General features: G+C 33.9%; 1 protein-coding gene across 8 annotated transcripts in view; it reads right to left on the bottom strand.

The window, feature by feature from the left end:
- The window catches only part of LOC129005309 (annexin B9-like), a 78,684-nt gene that overhangs the window by 28,166 nt on the left and 31,956 nt on the right, over positions 1-18,562 (bottom strand). For all 8 annotated transcript variants that reach the window (XM_054434165.1, XM_054434172.1, XM_054434200.1 and 5 more), the window contains 2 exons: positions 17,473-17,649; positions 4,178-4,382 (listed from right to left, as the gene is read on the bottom strand). In XM_054434165.1, the coding sequence (XP_054290140.1) occupies positions 4,178-4,382; positions 17,473-17,649 (382 nt within the window). The remainder of the gene's footprint in view (positions 1-4,177; positions 4,383-17,472; positions 17,650-18,562) is intronic.

The raw sequence follows: 18,562 nt of genomic DNA, 5'->3' as shown, positions 1-18,562 counted from the left end.
ATCCTAAGGAAAATGTTGTCCAAAGGTGTCTTTTAGTGCATTAAATTCCGCGTCGATTGATGTTAAATACGTCAAAATCGGCTGAGCTGTTTAGCCGCTGTAGCTTTTCAAAGTTGGGATATTTTCATCAACATGGCCAAAAGGTTGATTATTTGACCAGTTTTCGGCTTACAACTCCTAAACGACGCATGCTATACAAAAATGCACCTGTAGTTAGTTTGGAAAACACAAAATTCTGCGAATAATGTTTTTTTTATTAATCAATAACGGCAATTGATTGTTACCTACTTTGTATGGTCGCCATTTCATTGAAAAAAGTATTAAAGTTAAAGATGGGAAATTTTACTAAAATTGGTAACAACATAGAACCTGTCCTTAAATGGATTATGAATTATTAAATAGTGGTTTATTCCATGATGGTCATCCAGAGGTTTATCTGATAAGGTGTGATGAGAGTAAGACCCCCTATGTAATTTTATGTTTAATATTGTTGTCTGAGGTTCCGAAAATTCTAGGATTCATCCCAACCACCCATTATATTCGACCTATCCCTGTATTCATCTTTCAGTTTTTGGCTTACATCTTCTAACGCATGCTATAGAAAAAAAGTTCCTGTAGTTAGTTTGAAGGGCATAAACGTCTGCGTAGAATGTTTCCCAATTCATTAAGATCGGCTTCACCATTTAACCGCTATTGATTGTTAACACTAGATCAGATGCTTGTCAAGTTTCCGAAGTTTAAAATCTTACCATTGAAATCTGGCAAACAACCAGCCTAATTACCAAAAAAATACCCCCGCCGCAGCAAACCTGCCGACTAAGCGAATTTCCATTTGTCTGAATTGATTTTCAGTTAAATATATTTTAATAACATTAGGTTTAACGAGTACCTAGGTTTGCTGCTACAAGGAAACTAATAAAGTGTGTTTTTGAGTAAAATATTGATAGCTTAGTACGAAATAAATAAATTTGCCAAGTTTGATCAAAATATATCCATAAAAAAGCAAACTACAACATTTGACAATATTCTCCATAAGAATAACATGGGAATTTTAAATTTACAATTTTTCTAATTTTCTCCGTTACTAACAATCGAACAAAAATACTTTTACATACTAAATTATTTTTTTTTTTAAGCTCTTTAAAAAGGTCTAAAGAGAAATCGGGAAATTTTGTGTTTTGAGGGTCAAAAGTGAGAAAAACCAATTTTTACCCCATAAAACCCCGTTCCCATGGTCCGATCGTGCTGGTTCGCGAACTCATTCAAGTTTATCCCGCTTTACACCTTTAAACTAAATTTCATCAAAATCGGACAAAAATTACTCAAGTTATCGCGTTCACGGACGTATATATATATATATATATATATATACATATATAAAAATTTGAACGAATGGTGTTTTTGGCCTCTGGGGACATCAAAATGAAAAAGTAAATCGGTCCCGGGTCTAGGTCTTACCGTGCCACCTACGGTAATAGCTACTTCCCTATAGGGAAATTCGCTAATAGGGGATATGTCAGTGAATCTATCCACTAGTGTGACATCATGGATCCTGCAGCATGGCCTATGAACAAGTAAGTGCTCATGAGAGCAACATCTTACTGTGGAGAGCTTTTCAGAGATAGGGGGGAATCAATGATGGGGATCTAGCCCGATGGTTCGATGGCAGGCCCATCGCAGTGAATGCTACCCATCAAATTAAGGGATATTGTGGGATCACCTCTTCAACATATTATCAGCAAGTTGACAATATAAACTCCACGGATACACGGTGGGATCAAAAAGAAATTCATCAAATGGTTCCAGTGTCACGACCCATTTACTGAAAATAGTTCGCTCATGTCAATCAGCTCAGCAGTTATCCCATCTGATAGCATCAACATGAGATATGTATAAAGCATAATGAAAAGGCACAGCTTGCAAGAAAATCGTAAATAGGCAAGCCTAGAATGACCATAAACTCTGCAGAATAAAAGGAAGTGGTGACCTTAATTGCGAGCTGTGATCGCAAACAGCAAAGATTAAAGAAGAATCTGCCCCCCTCAGTCAGCACGTGATATTCCACATTAAATCCAAGCCTCAATTTGAATCATACTTTGGATTAGAAATAGGTACGGTACCCACTAGCGCAGTTTGATGAAGAAAGCGTGATGTAGAAGAGTCGAAAATCTAACTATTCATGTAGCCTAAAACTACTCATGCTGTTTACTCAAATCAATGTGGATCTCACTGTGTTCCGACTGGTTACAACCGTTACAACGCTTGGCGAAGTTGCAGAAGCAGGTTGGCCCTATATATGGTTGGGAGCAGAAAATATCCAAATCAAGTGAGGGTTGGTCTCTTCTAGAAGACACTTTCAACTAATTTTGACTTTGATTCTAACAAAAGGGGCATCCACCAATCCTTTAAAGCTCATGTAAAAGTGTACTTAATTCAGATGGAAAATTAACGCCAAAATGGGTTAACAATGGGTTTCGACAAGAACTTCTCAACTCCGTCTACCTATCTCGACTATCGTGTACATGTTAAATAAGGTTTACATTATCTTGCTCCTTTTGAAATGCAGGGATATAATGCACTACTGTCTGAAAGACTTGCAAGGGGCACGATTATCTCAATTCGATATCTGACGAAAAAGATGGTACCGAATGTCATCATTTGTGGCAAGACCAATAAGAGCAAAGAATGAATTCTTATTCTTAAGATTCCAATAATGAGAAGTAGAAAAGTTATATGGTAAAATCTACGAAAACTCCCAATTGTTTTTTTTTTTTTAAGGCTAAATACATAGTAAAACTATGTACATCTGTCCCACCATCATCTTTCGTTTATTAAGCTAAAAAATAACATTTCAGCTATATTTAATAAAATCTTTCTCGTTGTAATATCTTATTATATATTAGAATTGCTAAACACCATTTTGGAGTGTCCAGAGATGGGATCGTATAAATGGGAGCTTAGGACGAATCCTAGAATTTCTGTAACCCCAGATAACAATATTAGATTTAAAATTACATAGGGTGTCTTGCTACCCTTTCCTTCACACATTCTTGGATAAACCTTTAGATGATAACAATGGAATAAACCACTATCTAGTAATTCAAAATCATAATTCTACGCCGAATTTTGTGTTTTCCAAACTAACTACAGGTGCATTTTTGTATAGCATGCGTCGTTTAGGAGTTGTAAGCCGAAAACTGGTCAAATAATCAACCTTTTGGCGATGTTGATGAAAATATCCCAACTTTGAAAAGCTACAGCGGCTAAACAGCTCAGCCGATTTTGACGTATTTAACATCAATCGACGCGGAATTTAATGCACTAAAAGACCCCTTTGGACAACATTTTCCTTAGGATTCGTTATTTAGGAGTTATAAGCGAAAAACTAAAAAAAGTGCAAAATTTTCATAGTTTTTCGACTCCCAAAACTTAAGCAGACGTCAGAATACGTCGCAAACTCACAGGAGTCTTATTTGGGACCCCCAAAAGGTATTAAAACACTTTCCAGCTTTAGACGATTTTTTGGGGAGCATATGTCTAATTTGCCTGGGCTATAAGTTTAGCACTGTAATATTAATTGAAAAATTCCAAATCTATCCTAATACAGTACAGAGCTTTTTGTCAAAATTAATGATACAAGCATCCATTTTGTTACGAGACAGGATGTTTATTTATAACCTCTCGCTGGAGGCTCAAGTCACAAAAACTATCTTAACCTTGGAGTAGTTAACCCCCCTCCCCTGCCATCCCTACAAGTTGAGTTGTTTGTTTACTCTAGCTATAAGATAATTCTAGATTATATAACAAAAATAGCAGCTGTTTTTGCCAAGGGTGGGAGCGGAAATGCCAAGATTCCTAGAAAGTGGCGGTTAAACCGAACTGCTTTCAAAGCAAAGTTGGTTAAAAGGAACTATAACATTTTAGTTGATGTGAGGTCGGTTAAGAGGGGGTCTACTGAACAGAGTATCACACTAGTATTTAGAATAAAATAATCACATTAATACTTTGTTGTAAATTTTAAAAAAGTTGTAAGTAAAATAAATACAAAATAAAATTTGAACACATAATCCAGACTGTGATAAATTTATAACCTTGACATCTTTTTTACAATCACCAACAAGGAACGGTAAACAAAGAATGCTACAGAATTGTAAGTGGGACAATGTGGTGTACTCACACTTCTGGTAAGCCTGGCGCATCGTGTGTATCTCGTTGTTTGTGGCAGAACACATGAGTTCCACCAATGTGCTCTCGTTGGTTCCGATGCCGCTGATGGCATGATGGATCTCCTGGGCTTGGAACTCAGGGATGGGAGTCATCAGCGCAACAATCAAGTTCTCAAAGTTTCCACTCAACTCACTCTTCAGATCCTTGATGAGATCCTGAAAAAATTAAACACAGTCTTGAGTAAATTTTTAATCAATTGGGTTTAATAAATGGTTTATGATTAGGAAAAAAGAAACTGTGAACATAAATTTTATTGAGATTTTATTTAAAATTAATACCAATCGATAGTAGAATGGAACCAACAAGTAAAAGTAATAATAAGCCTTCTTTTTATGAAGTTTTAGAGATTACAACGGAGTCAAACCATTGGGAAAGAACACTATTCATTCCTAATCAAGTGGTTAAACTAACTAGACCACTACAATAGACTTAAACTATCCAAGATTATCGGGTCAAATAATTTTGGTCAATGTTCAAAAAGAGGAAAATACTTAAGAGGAACCAATGTGGAAACGTAATTATAACTACCTACTCACCAAATAACGTAATTTTATTAAAAGTGTAATATTTAGATCAAACTCACATAATCCAACAAAAATTTTGCTGGGTGGCTCGTGTGTGCCAGATAATAAGAATGAATGAATGAATGAAAAAGTGCTTTTATTTACAAATAAGTGTACAACAAAAACTTCTTAGCACTAAATACAACAATGGACAAAAAGCCTGTCTGTTGCGGCTGGCGTACCTGGTTAGCATGTGTACAATTGACTAACGTAAACTGTTCTTGTTTAGTATTTAGAAGGAAAAAGGAACTATTAACTTTATATTAATTCAAAAGAAGAATATTTATTTTATATTAAAAACAAATGGTAATGCCAAACACCAAAGCCACAGAACCCAAGTCCATTTTATCTTCAGACAACAATCTTATCGCTCTATTCATGTCATTGTCCTTATCGCTTGTCGTTCGCCTCAGACAGGTATCCTGGTCATTCTCTCTCTGTCCACGGCCCTATTAATATGGTCTAGTACCGGCCACCTCTTTTAATCTCATTTCCATTTACATTATTTCATCAAGTTGTTTCAGTTTTCATTTTTATTGCAATTAATATTGCCCAATCTTATTCTGAAGTTATTTTTGTTGTTTTAGTGACAAGTAGTATTTTTATTTGCGTTTTATTAACTCACGAATCATGCACCATCAAGTAATCAAAGTGTCCTGTGCGGTGTCGCGACTTCCGTGTAATTAAAGTGGCCACGAACAATAAAAGACTTAGCGTTACGTGCGAACATCAAGCCTTCAAGCAGAAAGAAGAGCGAAAATCGTCTCATCCAACATCCAACTACCAAGGGTTCGTCACAGCGCCGACACTAATCTGAAGTTCAAATACGCCATCTTTCCCACTTCCCCCTACGTCTGCACTGGAGTTTGTAAAGGTACATGTTTTCAAGTTTCTTATTATTTTCCGCAATGTAATTTGCGGTGGTCCTTCGTAATTTACCTATGAATAATCACTTTTAATATTCAATTTTTAAATAAATACACTCATACGTAACAGTTCTCATAAATCAGATTAAAAATCAAATAATAAAACAATTCATTTTTTGACAATAGACATATTTCTAAAACGGATTTATACATATATGTATATTTGCATAAATTAAAAAAGAAAAATAATGAAAATATAAGTAAACTTTACTTTTTTAGAATCATAACAATAGCCTACATTCAAGCAATATTTAGCAATATTTGATCAAATTAATATACTCTATATAGCTTTCAACGATTCTTGGGATATAAATAATACATTTCTATCTTAGAACTAATGCAATTTTGATGCCTTAATGAAACTAATAAATAATAATAAAAAAGATTTTAAAAGTAATGACATTTGGGAAAATGATTCTCACAGATTAAATTCTTGTATTAACCTCCATCTTTTAGACCAAGCATCTTTTAAATAATTACTTAAGGCCCGCCAATCCCACCCATTCAAAATCTTTATATATTGTTCCTGTGTCAAAATTGGACAGCCAAAATAAAATTAAATTTCCTTATTGAATTTAAAACGGGACAAACAGATATAAAATGAAAAGCATCTTCTTTCTCTTGTAAATTACTAAGAGTGCACAAATGATAATTGTCTACAAGCCACGGTTTGAGGTTAAAGTTGATAAGCTCAGCTCTTGCCTTGATCGCCCAGGACATTACAGTTATGTCATATCTGAAAGCAAGGTATGTCTTATCTTTTAGGTCGAAGTTAATAGATAAAGAGTTGTTGGTGATACAGAGACGTGCGCGCTCGACCCTCGTAATCACTTTTCCATGCTGCCCTTTCCCCTTCCACTACACTCATCAGCTGTGATTGTAGAACAGGGATGCCAACCTCGTCTACATCGAAATTTATTTCCCTGCCAGATAATAAGAAAATTGTGGGTTGGATCCAAATAGGAAGTCTGCAGCTTTCTGATAGTTCAAAAATCAAAATTGAACCAACCTTGATAAGTCCTTAACAAGTTATGACCTAGAAATGTCCTTCATATAGGGTGAAATGAAATTAAATAAAAATCCTTCTATATTGAAGGGAACTTAGGACCTCGGTCCTTTATTACAGTTAACCTCTCTGGTTAACCTTGGGATAACATCTTAGGGTTGACATCCCAGATAGCACGTAAGCTTGATTCAAGCCTTGAATTACGCTTGCTTTTACTTGAAATGACAGCTTTGAATTGTCACTTTAGATTCAAACTCGAGTCAAGTGTCAACTTCGTGTAACACACTTGAATTACGCTTACAGTGGATTGAATTAACAGCTTTGAAATGTCACATTAGATTCAAACTGGATTCAAGTATACACAATGCACTACCATTACGCTTGCACTTGCTTGTATTAACAGCTTTGAAATATCACATTAGATTCGAACCCGATTCGAGTGTAATATTAATATTACCCACAATGCACTTCCATTAAGCTTACGTTGCCTTGAAATGACAGCTTTTAAGTATCACGTTGGATTCGAATTGGAGTCGAGTGTAAGTTACCCACAATTCCGAGCGGGAACGACGCTAACGGTGGGAGTGGGACCGACACTTGAAGGAAAGGAAGACGCCATCGGCCATATTGCTTTATTGCTTTGTCTTTCTTTGTGTATTTGTGAGTGATTCATTCTCAATCTCTCTCATTGGGAATATCGATATTGTGGTGCTGAGTTGTTCAAGTTATTATATATTGTTGGAGCTGATTTTGTATTAAGTTTCATCTAGGCCTATTTCTTTTTATCCATCAAGGTAAGTTCTTATCTTATTAGCACAAACTAAGTTAAGTAAACTCAAGGATTGTGACTAACAAAACAAATCGTCTTAATTGAGAATAGCCTAGGAAGAAATTAGGTAAACTCAAAATCAGTGAAAATTTTGAAAGAACTAAGTATAGCCTAAGCAAGCCACTTTTGAGTTGGTCAGCCTACGTGCTGACTAAAATGAAATAAAGTAGCCGAGCCTAAAAAATAAAAAGGTTAGAGGCGAAGAGTATTTAAATATGACCGATAATTTGTTGTCAACTTATCGTCCTAACTTAACTTAGTTTGTTTGAGTTGTTTGTATGCCTAAAAACAATTTGTTTAACCAGCTTGGACATCAAGTTCTCCATGTAAGATAGGTATTGTGGTTTGGTCTATCTTAGGCATTGTCTTCACTGTTTATAGTACTATGGTAAATGGACTATGGTAAGCTATAGCCTAGATTAGCCATAAGTTAATGGGCCTTAGTTACGTTGTAGACTATTCTATAAAGCTGGGTTTTTCTAGGCGGGGAGAGAGTAGCGTGGGGAGTGAACTCCTCTTGTCTTAAATAGCTTAATATTACTGTTTTCCTAGAAGCGGAACGGAATGCCATGTTAATCGATTTTCCGCTCTCCGCGCTCCTCTTCCACGTCTAACTTAGGAAAACCCGGCTTTAGACTTAACTTAATGCCATATTTTATACCATGATATTTTAATGTGTAGTTAACTTATAACTTAAGCCTAGGGACTTATAGCTAAGTTACTTTAGTAGCCTAAGTACTCGATATTTAAGCCTACTTTGTTAGTGACACTGTCAAATAAAATGCAGTAACCTATGTTTAATCGCAGTAAGAGTCTGGTCAGCTTTCAGGCGATGAGTTTCTGATATAGGCTACAACATTTCTTCTCCATTAAACTTAAATTGACATTACGATAACTTACTTTGATATAGTCCACTTAACTAAAGGCCTATTTTGCTTGGAGCGACTGTAGCGATAGTCGCACAGCGATTATCGCTCAGTCACTATCGCTGTTACGGCGGCTGTTTTGCTTAGAGCGATTGATTTTCGGTCGTCGCACGATTTTTCTTAGTTATTTGAATACCAGCACCCGCAATGGTGAGGTCATGAGTGCGTGTTATAACTTTTTAAAGTAGGTATCTCCTCAGGGAGGAGTTAGAAGACGAGGCTCTACTTGACCCTAGCGGAAGTATCAATAGACGATCGATAGAAAATTCATAGTGATACGTAGGATTTGGGACGGATACGTATCACTAGATGTCCCTAGGTAGGATATAAATAGAAAACTGTAGTGATATCAATGAAAAAAATATATTTATATCAATAAAAACAAATTAGTGATATCAATAAGAGTACATGAATGTCGGAAAATAAAACTTTTGGAGTCTAAATAAAAAATGTTTATTCATACAAAAAAACTGATACAGTATTAAAACCCACAACTAAATAATACATAGTCAACTTGGAACAGTCAAGCATTTTATATTTAAATTCGAATAGACGAGGATTACCTAAAAAAAATGTAAACACAACCATTTGAACAATGAAAATTCAAAGTTTGCTGGTAATAAAGAGTCACCTGTTTCTTCTACAATTAAATATAGAAAATGAAATTAATGTGTAAGGAAAAATAACCAAAACAGTACAACCTTTAAAAACAGCACATGAATGGAAAAAGTAATGTGAACAAAAAAGTAAATTTTGGCTTTTTTAACCCGTATTATTAATGTGCCTACTGAGTGAACTGGACTGTTTTGAGGTTCTGTGCATGTTTTTACTGTGCATCAGCCGCGGCGCGATTATCGCTCAGACTGGTACCTAAGGCAGTGGTCCGCGTCTGTAGCCAGCGACATTGCGATAGTCGCTCCAAGCAAAATAGACAACATAAACTCCATCGGAGCAATGCCCAGCTACTATCGCGGAGCGATTATCGCCATGTGACCATCGCTGCAATCGCTCCAAGCAAGATAGGCCTTTAAGCTACTTATTAAAATCAAAATTAAGAAAAATGCAAACAAACTTAAACCTAAATAAATAAGTAAGTTACTTATTTAGGTTTAAGTTCGTTTGCATTTTTCTTAATTTTAATCCTTTAGCCTATAGTAAAATAGGCTAGTATAATATAATATACAGTACATATAAAAATAAATTTGATTAAAATGTTTTTCGTGGACCCCACAAAAAAATACTTGCGGACCACACTTTGAGAAACTCTGGCCTAACATAAGTTAAACTTAATATTTTACATCGAATGAACTATTTTAATCTGAGTCAAACATTTAAAGTTATAACTTTACTTAAGTATTTTATGGAAAAATAACGTAATCCTAACTTAACTTAATATTTTATTAAGTTACCTCTGTTGAATTATCGAATAAAAGTTGAATCTGATGATATAAAATAGGCCTTTTGTATGTTTATTGCAGAACTGTACCTGGGTGTTTTAACATAAATATTTTATAACTAAAATAACTTAGGTCTAGGCTCAAGTTTAGACACAGGTTATGTAATAAAGACCTTGTAAATAAAGTTATACACATCGGCCTACAGCTGGATTATTTTTAACCAGAAGCGGTTAAGATAGGCACTGTAGGGGTGGCACAATTTTTATTTCACCTGCAGAATTTTAATACAGACAAAATGAGAGTAAAAAAATAAAAAAAAATTATAATTTGTGTAGCCTAATATAAAAATTAAACTGTCATAACCTAACCTAACTAGCCAAACTTGCTGATAATGGAAAAATCAAATGAAGGTTTACTAATCGCTACTGACTAATTTACTACCTTTAGTCCATCAGTGACGTTGAATATTAGGATCGGTCTATTTTGATCGCCCTACCAGCGCATGTACGCGATCAGTAGCGAACTTGTCAAACAGTTGATTTATTAAAATATTAAGGATAATATGAAAGTAAAATCTTGGACTTTGCTTCAGAAATTAAACCTAACCCCAGGTTTGAAATAGGAAGACAAACTTTAGGTCTTAGGGGTTAAATGTAGGCTACTATTCTGTATTCTGTAAGTTCAGTTTAAGTATTTTTTTTTTTTTTTTTTTAGCTGCTGCACAGAAAATGTGAAGCATAAGTGAAGCCATGGAAGCCAAAGTTACAAGAGAAGAGTTGTTGCTGAGTGGCTTCAATAAGCCAAAACCAGATGTGAAAGAAGGTAAGGATAAAAAATTTTCACCAACTAACTATTCAACTCATCATTAATAGAATTCCATTGGTAGCCTAATAATACTGTACAGTGGGCTCAATTATACAGGGGAGGAGACAGTTGAAACTGACGTTCCCTCATACTTGTTACATGATAAAAGTCTAATGCAAAATATATAAGCCAATAATGTTAATTCTGTAAAAATAGCCAAACTATACACTTTGGGATAATTACTGTAAACAAAACACAAGATGCCAAGACTTTGTACCTTTTAAATCTTTTGATCTTTAGACATGTGATGAATGGTCTCAAATCTATCCTACAAGACAAGTTGTTTCAGTACCGCCCACTTCCTGCCGATCTAGTGTGGTTAAACCGTAGGCCTACTGATAAAAATTGTCTGGTTTAAGAAATATATCTGCTGAGTGGCGAGTGCAGTCTGGTTACTAGGTGTTCGGGTAAAAAGGAGTCTACTGCATAATGGTTTTTCATAAAAATGTTTTTTATTGTTTATCATTATGATTACAGTACTCAAGTACTGTATAAGCTAAAAAATACCCCCGCCGCAGCAAACCTGCCGACTAAGTGAATTTCCATTTGCCTGAATTGATTTTAAATTAAATGTATTTAATTAACATTAGCTTTAATGAGTACCTAGGCTTGCTGCTACAAGGAGGGTAAAAAAGTGTGTTCTTTTAGTAAAATATTAATTACTTAGTATCAAATAAATAAATTTACCAAGTTTGGTCAAAATATATCCATAAACAAGCAAACTACATGTTACAATATTATCCGTAAGAATAACATGGGAATTTTAAAATAAATTTTTTTTGGATTTTCTCCGTAACCAATAATTGTACAAAAACACTTTGATATACTAAATCATTTGTTTTTTTAAGATCTTTAAAAACGTCTGGAGAGAAATTGGGAAATTTTGTGTTTAGAGGGTCAAAAAATAGAAAAACTCACTTTTACCCCCGTAAAACCCCGTTCCCATGGTCCGATCATGCTGGTTCACGAACTTATTCAAGTTTATCCCGCCCTACACCTTCAAACCAAATTTCATCATATCGGACAAAAATTAACTTACTCAAGTTATCGTGTTCACGGACATATATATATATAAATATATATCTATCTATCTATATATTAATAGGCAAGCATGTTTCTTTAAAACCTTTTTTCTCAGCTCGTGTGCATCGCAGGGAAAATCTACGCATACTGTTGGAGATATATTTTCCTGTAGATGTGCAGAATGCCTTTAAAAATTAAAATAGGTTAACAAATAAGCACAAAAAATTAATTTGAAAACTTCAAAAAATTAACATGGACCATATGGGTTGCCATGATGGTGACGAAATAACAACAAAATGTAAACAGAAAATCAAAACAAAGGGAAGAAATTCCAATCACATGTTTTATTTACAGTGTGGGGAGAAAATAGAGAAGTCTGTACATTAATTATTTTTGGTCGAGTTTCGACCACTGGACGACCACTAGTATGTACATAAAAATGTGAACGAATGGTGTTTTTGGGCTCTGGGGACATCAAAATGAAAAAGTAAATCGGTCCCGGGCCTAGGTCTTACCATGCCACCTACGGTAATAACTACTTCCATATAGCAGGGGTGCCCATCCCCCCCTAGACTCATGACGCACCCCCCCCCCATTGAGCAACAGCCCCCCCCCCCACCATAAATGATGTACACAACAAATGAGAAACATTATTTCCCCGCCCAGCACTATTTGTAAAGCTATAAAAGAAGTTTTATAATTTTTTTAGATATTTAAAATTCAAACCAATCTATATAAAGGGTGTCCCGGAACTCTCTACCAATATTTTAGGGCATTGCTCCTGGGTAAGAAACATACCTAAATATCATATTTAAATTGTCCGGAAGTCCTTAGTTACTCACACAGCCGCCATTTTGTTTTTTCAGTTATTATTTTTTTTGAAAGAATGGTTAAACATACGAAATGGAAACTTTGCACAAACATTTATGACAACTAGAAAAAGCTACCAAAACATTATGAAGATTTTTCAAATTCATAAAACAAAATGGCGGCCGTTTAAAACTTTTGTAAAATCAATGGTTTTCGAGTTATTTAAGAAACAAAATTTTAAACGGCCACCATTTTGTTCTATGAATTTGAAAAATCTTCAAAATTTTTTGGTAGCTTTGTCTAGTTGTCATAAATGTTTGGGCAAAGTTTCCATTTCGTATGTTTAACCATTCTTTAGAAAGAAATTAATAACTGAAAAAAACCAAATGGCGGCTGTGTGAGTAAACTAAAGACTTCCGGACAATTTAAATATGATATTTAGGTATGTTTCTTACCCGGGAGCAATGCCCTAAAATATTGGTAGAGAGTTCCGGGACACCCTGTATAAATAAAGTCATAGTTTTGTCTGTTTATTGCTCAGAATTATACATATTTTGGGCTATTTTTACGTTTTATACATTGAAGAAGTTGAAATATCTCACGTTTGTCTTATCTCAAATTATGTCCGTCTGTCACGGCCCATAAGGCATTTTACGCAGCCTACTCTAAAGAAAACTAGAGTACCGATTATGATTATAATGGTTTAATTGTATTTGTATCCACAGGATTGGCGAGAGTGTCCTTATAGCCATTAAAATATGGCCTCATCATTTTTTAAATAAAATAACGGACGATCAAAAACACAATTTTGTGTGATTTTTCTAGTTTATTTTCTCCATGTTTACTACATACGTCATTTATGAAATACTAATAATCTGTTAAGAGAAGACGTCATATATGAAATTACGAACAGCTGTTTTGATAAAGATTCCTTTTTCTAGCTGTCACTGATATGTTTACATAAATGTTGTTTACGAATACTGTGTAGGCCCTAACCATTTCCGATCACGTTTGTAAGCAAAACCAAAACCAAGTGAGATTAATAACCGTGTGGCTTTGGCTTACATAACGGGTTTGATTTATCACGGGTACTAATATGTAACTGTAAATTAAATTAAATAACTAGCCATCATCCAGGTCGGGAACCGGAGATTCTTTGTGTATCAAGTTATACTTGAATTTTGATTACCGAGAAAAGACCGTGAATCAGTGTTGTACAGGACTGGAAAACTTATCTTTCTATATAAATAAAATTAGAGTTTTATAAGTCACCTCAATTTAATAATTAGCTGGGAGACAAAGTTTTTATTTTAAATTTTATTGTAACTTATTTATTTATTTATTTATTCATTTCGACGGCAATCGCCATTTTACTTAGAACTACTTAATAACTACTTAGAAAACCAATGAATAAAAATATACAAAGAAAATATTAAGGATTTTTTATTGCCAGAATATCTATATAGCGTTCGTAACCTCTGCTTAACGAATTGTCAGCGTCTTTCTCTTGATATAACGATCCCCTCTCCCTGCCTTTAAAAACATCTCAGCTCCTTTGATGAAAATGAAATGGAATCAACGCTTGCGCCAACAATCGTCTGCTCCGTTTTACACTTCTGTCTGCTGTGCGCTATGTTACAACAGATTTCAGATACTGTACAACAGCTGGGGAATGATGACAATATAATGCTTAGTAAACTGTGATTGATTGATTAGTAACCATGGTAACTTTAGTAAGGCTATGATTGGCCAATGAGTAGGCCTAAATATGGCGACTTGTTGAATTTGTGTATGAATTGAAGAGAAACCTATTAAAGAACAGAAGAACAAAGATAAATAATAACAAGATTGTTCTTGTTACATTCTTTTTTAAGAGTGTTTTAGTTATCTCTAAATATAATTTTACACTTTTTTATCAGGCATACTTATCTATCAATTTCTATGTTGTGATACAGCACCTCGGTAGCCTATGTGTCCATCATGAGCAGTACCTTATAACACTTTCTAAAGGTTCCTTTAATATTTACGTTATTTATAGCAATGCAGTGTTCTGCTAGTTATTAGTTGAGTTTGAGATAGCTATAATTTTAAACGTTGTCGTTTGTACAACTGAACCAAGATAAATGATTTGAAAATTTTTAAAATAATAATGTTATTGCACAATAATAATGATTGTGCAATATTGAATTTCGTTTATAAGAATGCAAATCGTAATGTTAATGGCTGTTTACAGCGTTTTAATGGGTTTGTCATCATTCTGTTTTTATACTATATTCTATATTGAATTAACCGTATTTTTCATTACTTCCCCTCACTATTAACTCAGGTAATCTAGTATCTACGCAATAGTGCAAAGTATTGTAGCCTATGCTACTTGATTTCACTATTTTAACTAGCTTTATGTCAACAAAGCGTTCTGGGCTAAGTCGCGGTGTAGCTGGACGTGTCTGTACCATGCGTTATCTTTATCACAGCAGTTGAGCCATCCCGTGCGCTCCCTCTTAGATCTCACGTCTTGCTAATCTTGAATAATAACTTTCTACACGAATCCTAAACTATCCTAAAATCCTATTTTAACTAATTTAATTCAATAATATAACTATTGTCATTAACTAATCCACTTTCTATCCGGCGACTTCGTAATATATTTTGGATTGTCGTCACGTTGAACACTGCTGCAATTAGCTTTAGCCACCCCCCCCCCCAATTTGAATTTTTTGAGCCCCCCCCCAAGAATTTCAATGACGCAGTCTGCGTCACAGCCCCCCCTTGTGGGCACCCCTGCATATAGGGAAATTCGCCAAAAGAAAAATGCTAGTATTTTTATTCTTGTAGAGGGGTTTTCATGTTTCATAGCAATGCTGGTCTTACCAGGGTAATTTATACAGTAAATGAAAGCTTATATAAATTTGTAAAGTATGATCAAGATTTGTAACAAATGTCTTGGCTATATTTAGGATAACCAACCAAGAACTATCACTAGTTTTATACTTAAACGATAAAATATAAAATCCCGCGGATTCACCTAATTATTTTATTGAAGTGATAATGCCGCAACGCCTAGGTCTTGCCTGAAGTAATGTGAAAACAATCACAGGCTTGTGTCTAGCATTTTTTGACAAATAATGTAATTGTGTTTTATACATATTGTGGGAAGATCATGTATTGTATTTGTATATCATTGTAGGAATAAATTAATTTTCATTAAACAGGCCTACACTGGTTGTGAGTTAAACTGCGTTAGATTAAAATGTTGCTTACTTGCCTATTTTTTTTATACCAGATACAAAATTAATCATTTTGGTTACTTATCCTTAAATTTAATATTGATTCTATTTGTTTTGACTTTTTTCAGAGGGAAAAAACCTGCCACTGTGGACAGTGGGGAAGAAGTTCCACTCAATGAGGATGAAGATCTTGTTGAATAGATAACTTACCCTGTATTATTAAAGTAATCGTAAAATGAGGAATTTTTGAGGGAATTGTTTGTTGAAAGTTAAAGATACGAGGCATTTTCAAATGTAAATGTGTTATGTAAATATTCAATATAAATCTATTTAGACAAATTACCTCTTGTGTTTTATTTTTAATTTAAAAGAATTCTGAATTCTACGTACTGAATAGTAATAATATGTAAAATTGTAGGGTTGAAAACTATAATAACTCATGTTTTCCTGCTCTTTTATAAAAATAAGTTTTTAGATGGTATCTCACCTTTTTATTTAGAGATGTGGCTTGGCATTTAACAACTAGAGGCATTGAAGTTATTAGATTATGTTGTGATTGTGAAAATTATCTGAAATATTGGAAGATTATATTGTGCTATGCATCTCAACCTAAAAATATGAAATTTTCATTACATGTGTCAAGACTGTGTGAAACCTGGTAAAAGCATATGAATTAAATTTTCAGAAATAAAAAAGAGCTTGTAAGTGGCTAAAAAAGAATTATTTCTTGTACTCTTCAATTTATATTCAAATTAGATGTTTCAATTTTTATTCAAATAAGATCTTTCAAGTTTTATTCAAACTGGAGGAGCGGGAACTTCGACGCATGATTTTAACTTGAATCAAGTTTACAAACCCGATCCTTCAAGTTTGCAGATTTGACAAACCAAACTTATTTCAAGCTTGAATCAAGTATTTTTTCAATTTATATTTAGATTAGATAGTTCAAGTGTTATTCAAATTAGATGTTTCAATTTTTATTCAAATTAGAAATTTCAAGTTTTATTCAAATTAGATGGATCAAGTTTTATTCAAACTGGAAGAGCGGGAACTTCGACGCATGATATTAACTTGAATCAAGTTTACGGACCCATCCGAGCAAACTTGTTTCAAGTTTGCAGATTTGACAAATCAAACTTGTTTCAAGCTTTAATCAAGTATTTTTTGCTATCTGGGATCTATCTATATTTAAATATGCTACATGTTTTTTCTTGTGGCAACTAATTTGAAGGAACGGCTGGGTGTAGAAACTTGGTAGAGGTGTCTAAAGAAAGGTCTTGGTGTGTAGATGAGCCATCAAAAGAGAAACCAGGTAAATTCCCTTGGGGCTCTACCCCAGTGGCCAATAAGGTTTCCTGCCCAGATTTCTTTACATTATGACCATATGGATAATTTTACACTACTTTTTAATTAAAAAGCTGTTAATATTTAAATTGTATTTCAAAGGTAAATAAAATATTAGGTGTAAAAAACTATAAATTGTGTATTGTGTGAACTATCTAAAAAAATATTGTATGAAAAACTATATAGTTAATAAGGTGTATTAAAAACACAAAACACACATTGATATGAGACATTTAACATAAAAACTTGACATTAATTAGAATAACTGTCGCGGTGCGTGTATATACTTTGCATATAGCCTACTTTGATATGAGTAATTCTAGAACCCACCTTTCCATACATAGTCTTGAAATGCACAGCAATCTCCTGGCGTTGAGCATTGGTTCGGTTGGTCAGCACCTGGATAATTGCCTTCTCATCAGTGCCGAACCCTTTCATTGCCTTCCTCAACACCTCAGCATCAGACTTGGGGTCAAACGGATGAGCTGGTCTTACAGTGGGATTGCCCTGGGAATAATAAATATTCAAGTACTGTGCGAAGAGAAATATTTAAATGTTTAGAAAATAGTTAACGTGTATTATTACTTGTAATATATTTTAGTTGTTGACACCATTAATTGTACAGTATATATAATAAAGTATAGTTTGATTTGATCATATCTTTCTATTGCTCTTAAGCATAAAACTGCTAAAATTTTGAGCATGGTAAAAGAAACTGTATGTTACAGTTGCTATAATTTAAATGCTTATTTCTCAAACAAATCATTGATGTAATAATTAGATGTTTATGGTGTTTAGATGTTAATTAGATAATGCCAGGGGACGGAGCATTGCTCGTGTTTTTAATTTGTAGGGAACGTTAAAAAATAAACATAGGATTACATATATGTATGTATAACTTTTAATGATATTATAAAATACAGTCTAAAAAGTGTATTAAAACAAATGATATAATAACATTTGAGCTATTGGTATAACATTTTATGCACAACCCTGTCGTCTCAAGTCATTGAAAACCATTGTAGGCCTAAATAAACTTGCATTACTGACACAGTAAAAACGTAAAAAAAAATAAAAATTTTGTATTTAAAAATAGTATAATTACAGTATTGTCGTTTATTTAAGCATGGGCCATTTTATAAGACTGTATGTAATAATAGTTAATAACATGTTTTATAGCTTATTGACCTATATTCGACATCGAGTTTCCTGTACCACTTGACTTTAATTAATTGCCGATAGACGCATCGTACAGTTTTGTGCTAGGCTTAAGAAAGTGTTATTTTTATTCAAAATTAATGAATTCCATCCATGAATCTACTCTTAGAAATAAGTTTAAGTGTAAACATAAAAGTAAATGGTAAAATAATTAGTAAAATCTGCAAATAAACACTCCTGAATATTCTAAGACGTGAACACT

The sequence above is a fragment of the Macrosteles quadrilineatus genome, unplaced genomic scaffold (genome assembly GCF_028750875.1).
Source record: "Macrosteles quadrilineatus isolate MER2022 unplaced genomic scaffold, UCM_ALF_1.0 Scaffold_1__1_contigs__length_201487025, whole genome shotgun sequence".
Lineage (NCBI taxonomy): Eukaryota > Metazoa > Arthropoda > Insecta > Hemiptera > Cicadellidae > Macrosteles > Macrosteles quadrilineatus.
This window is presented reverse-complemented; position numbering and strand designations above follow the sequence as displayed.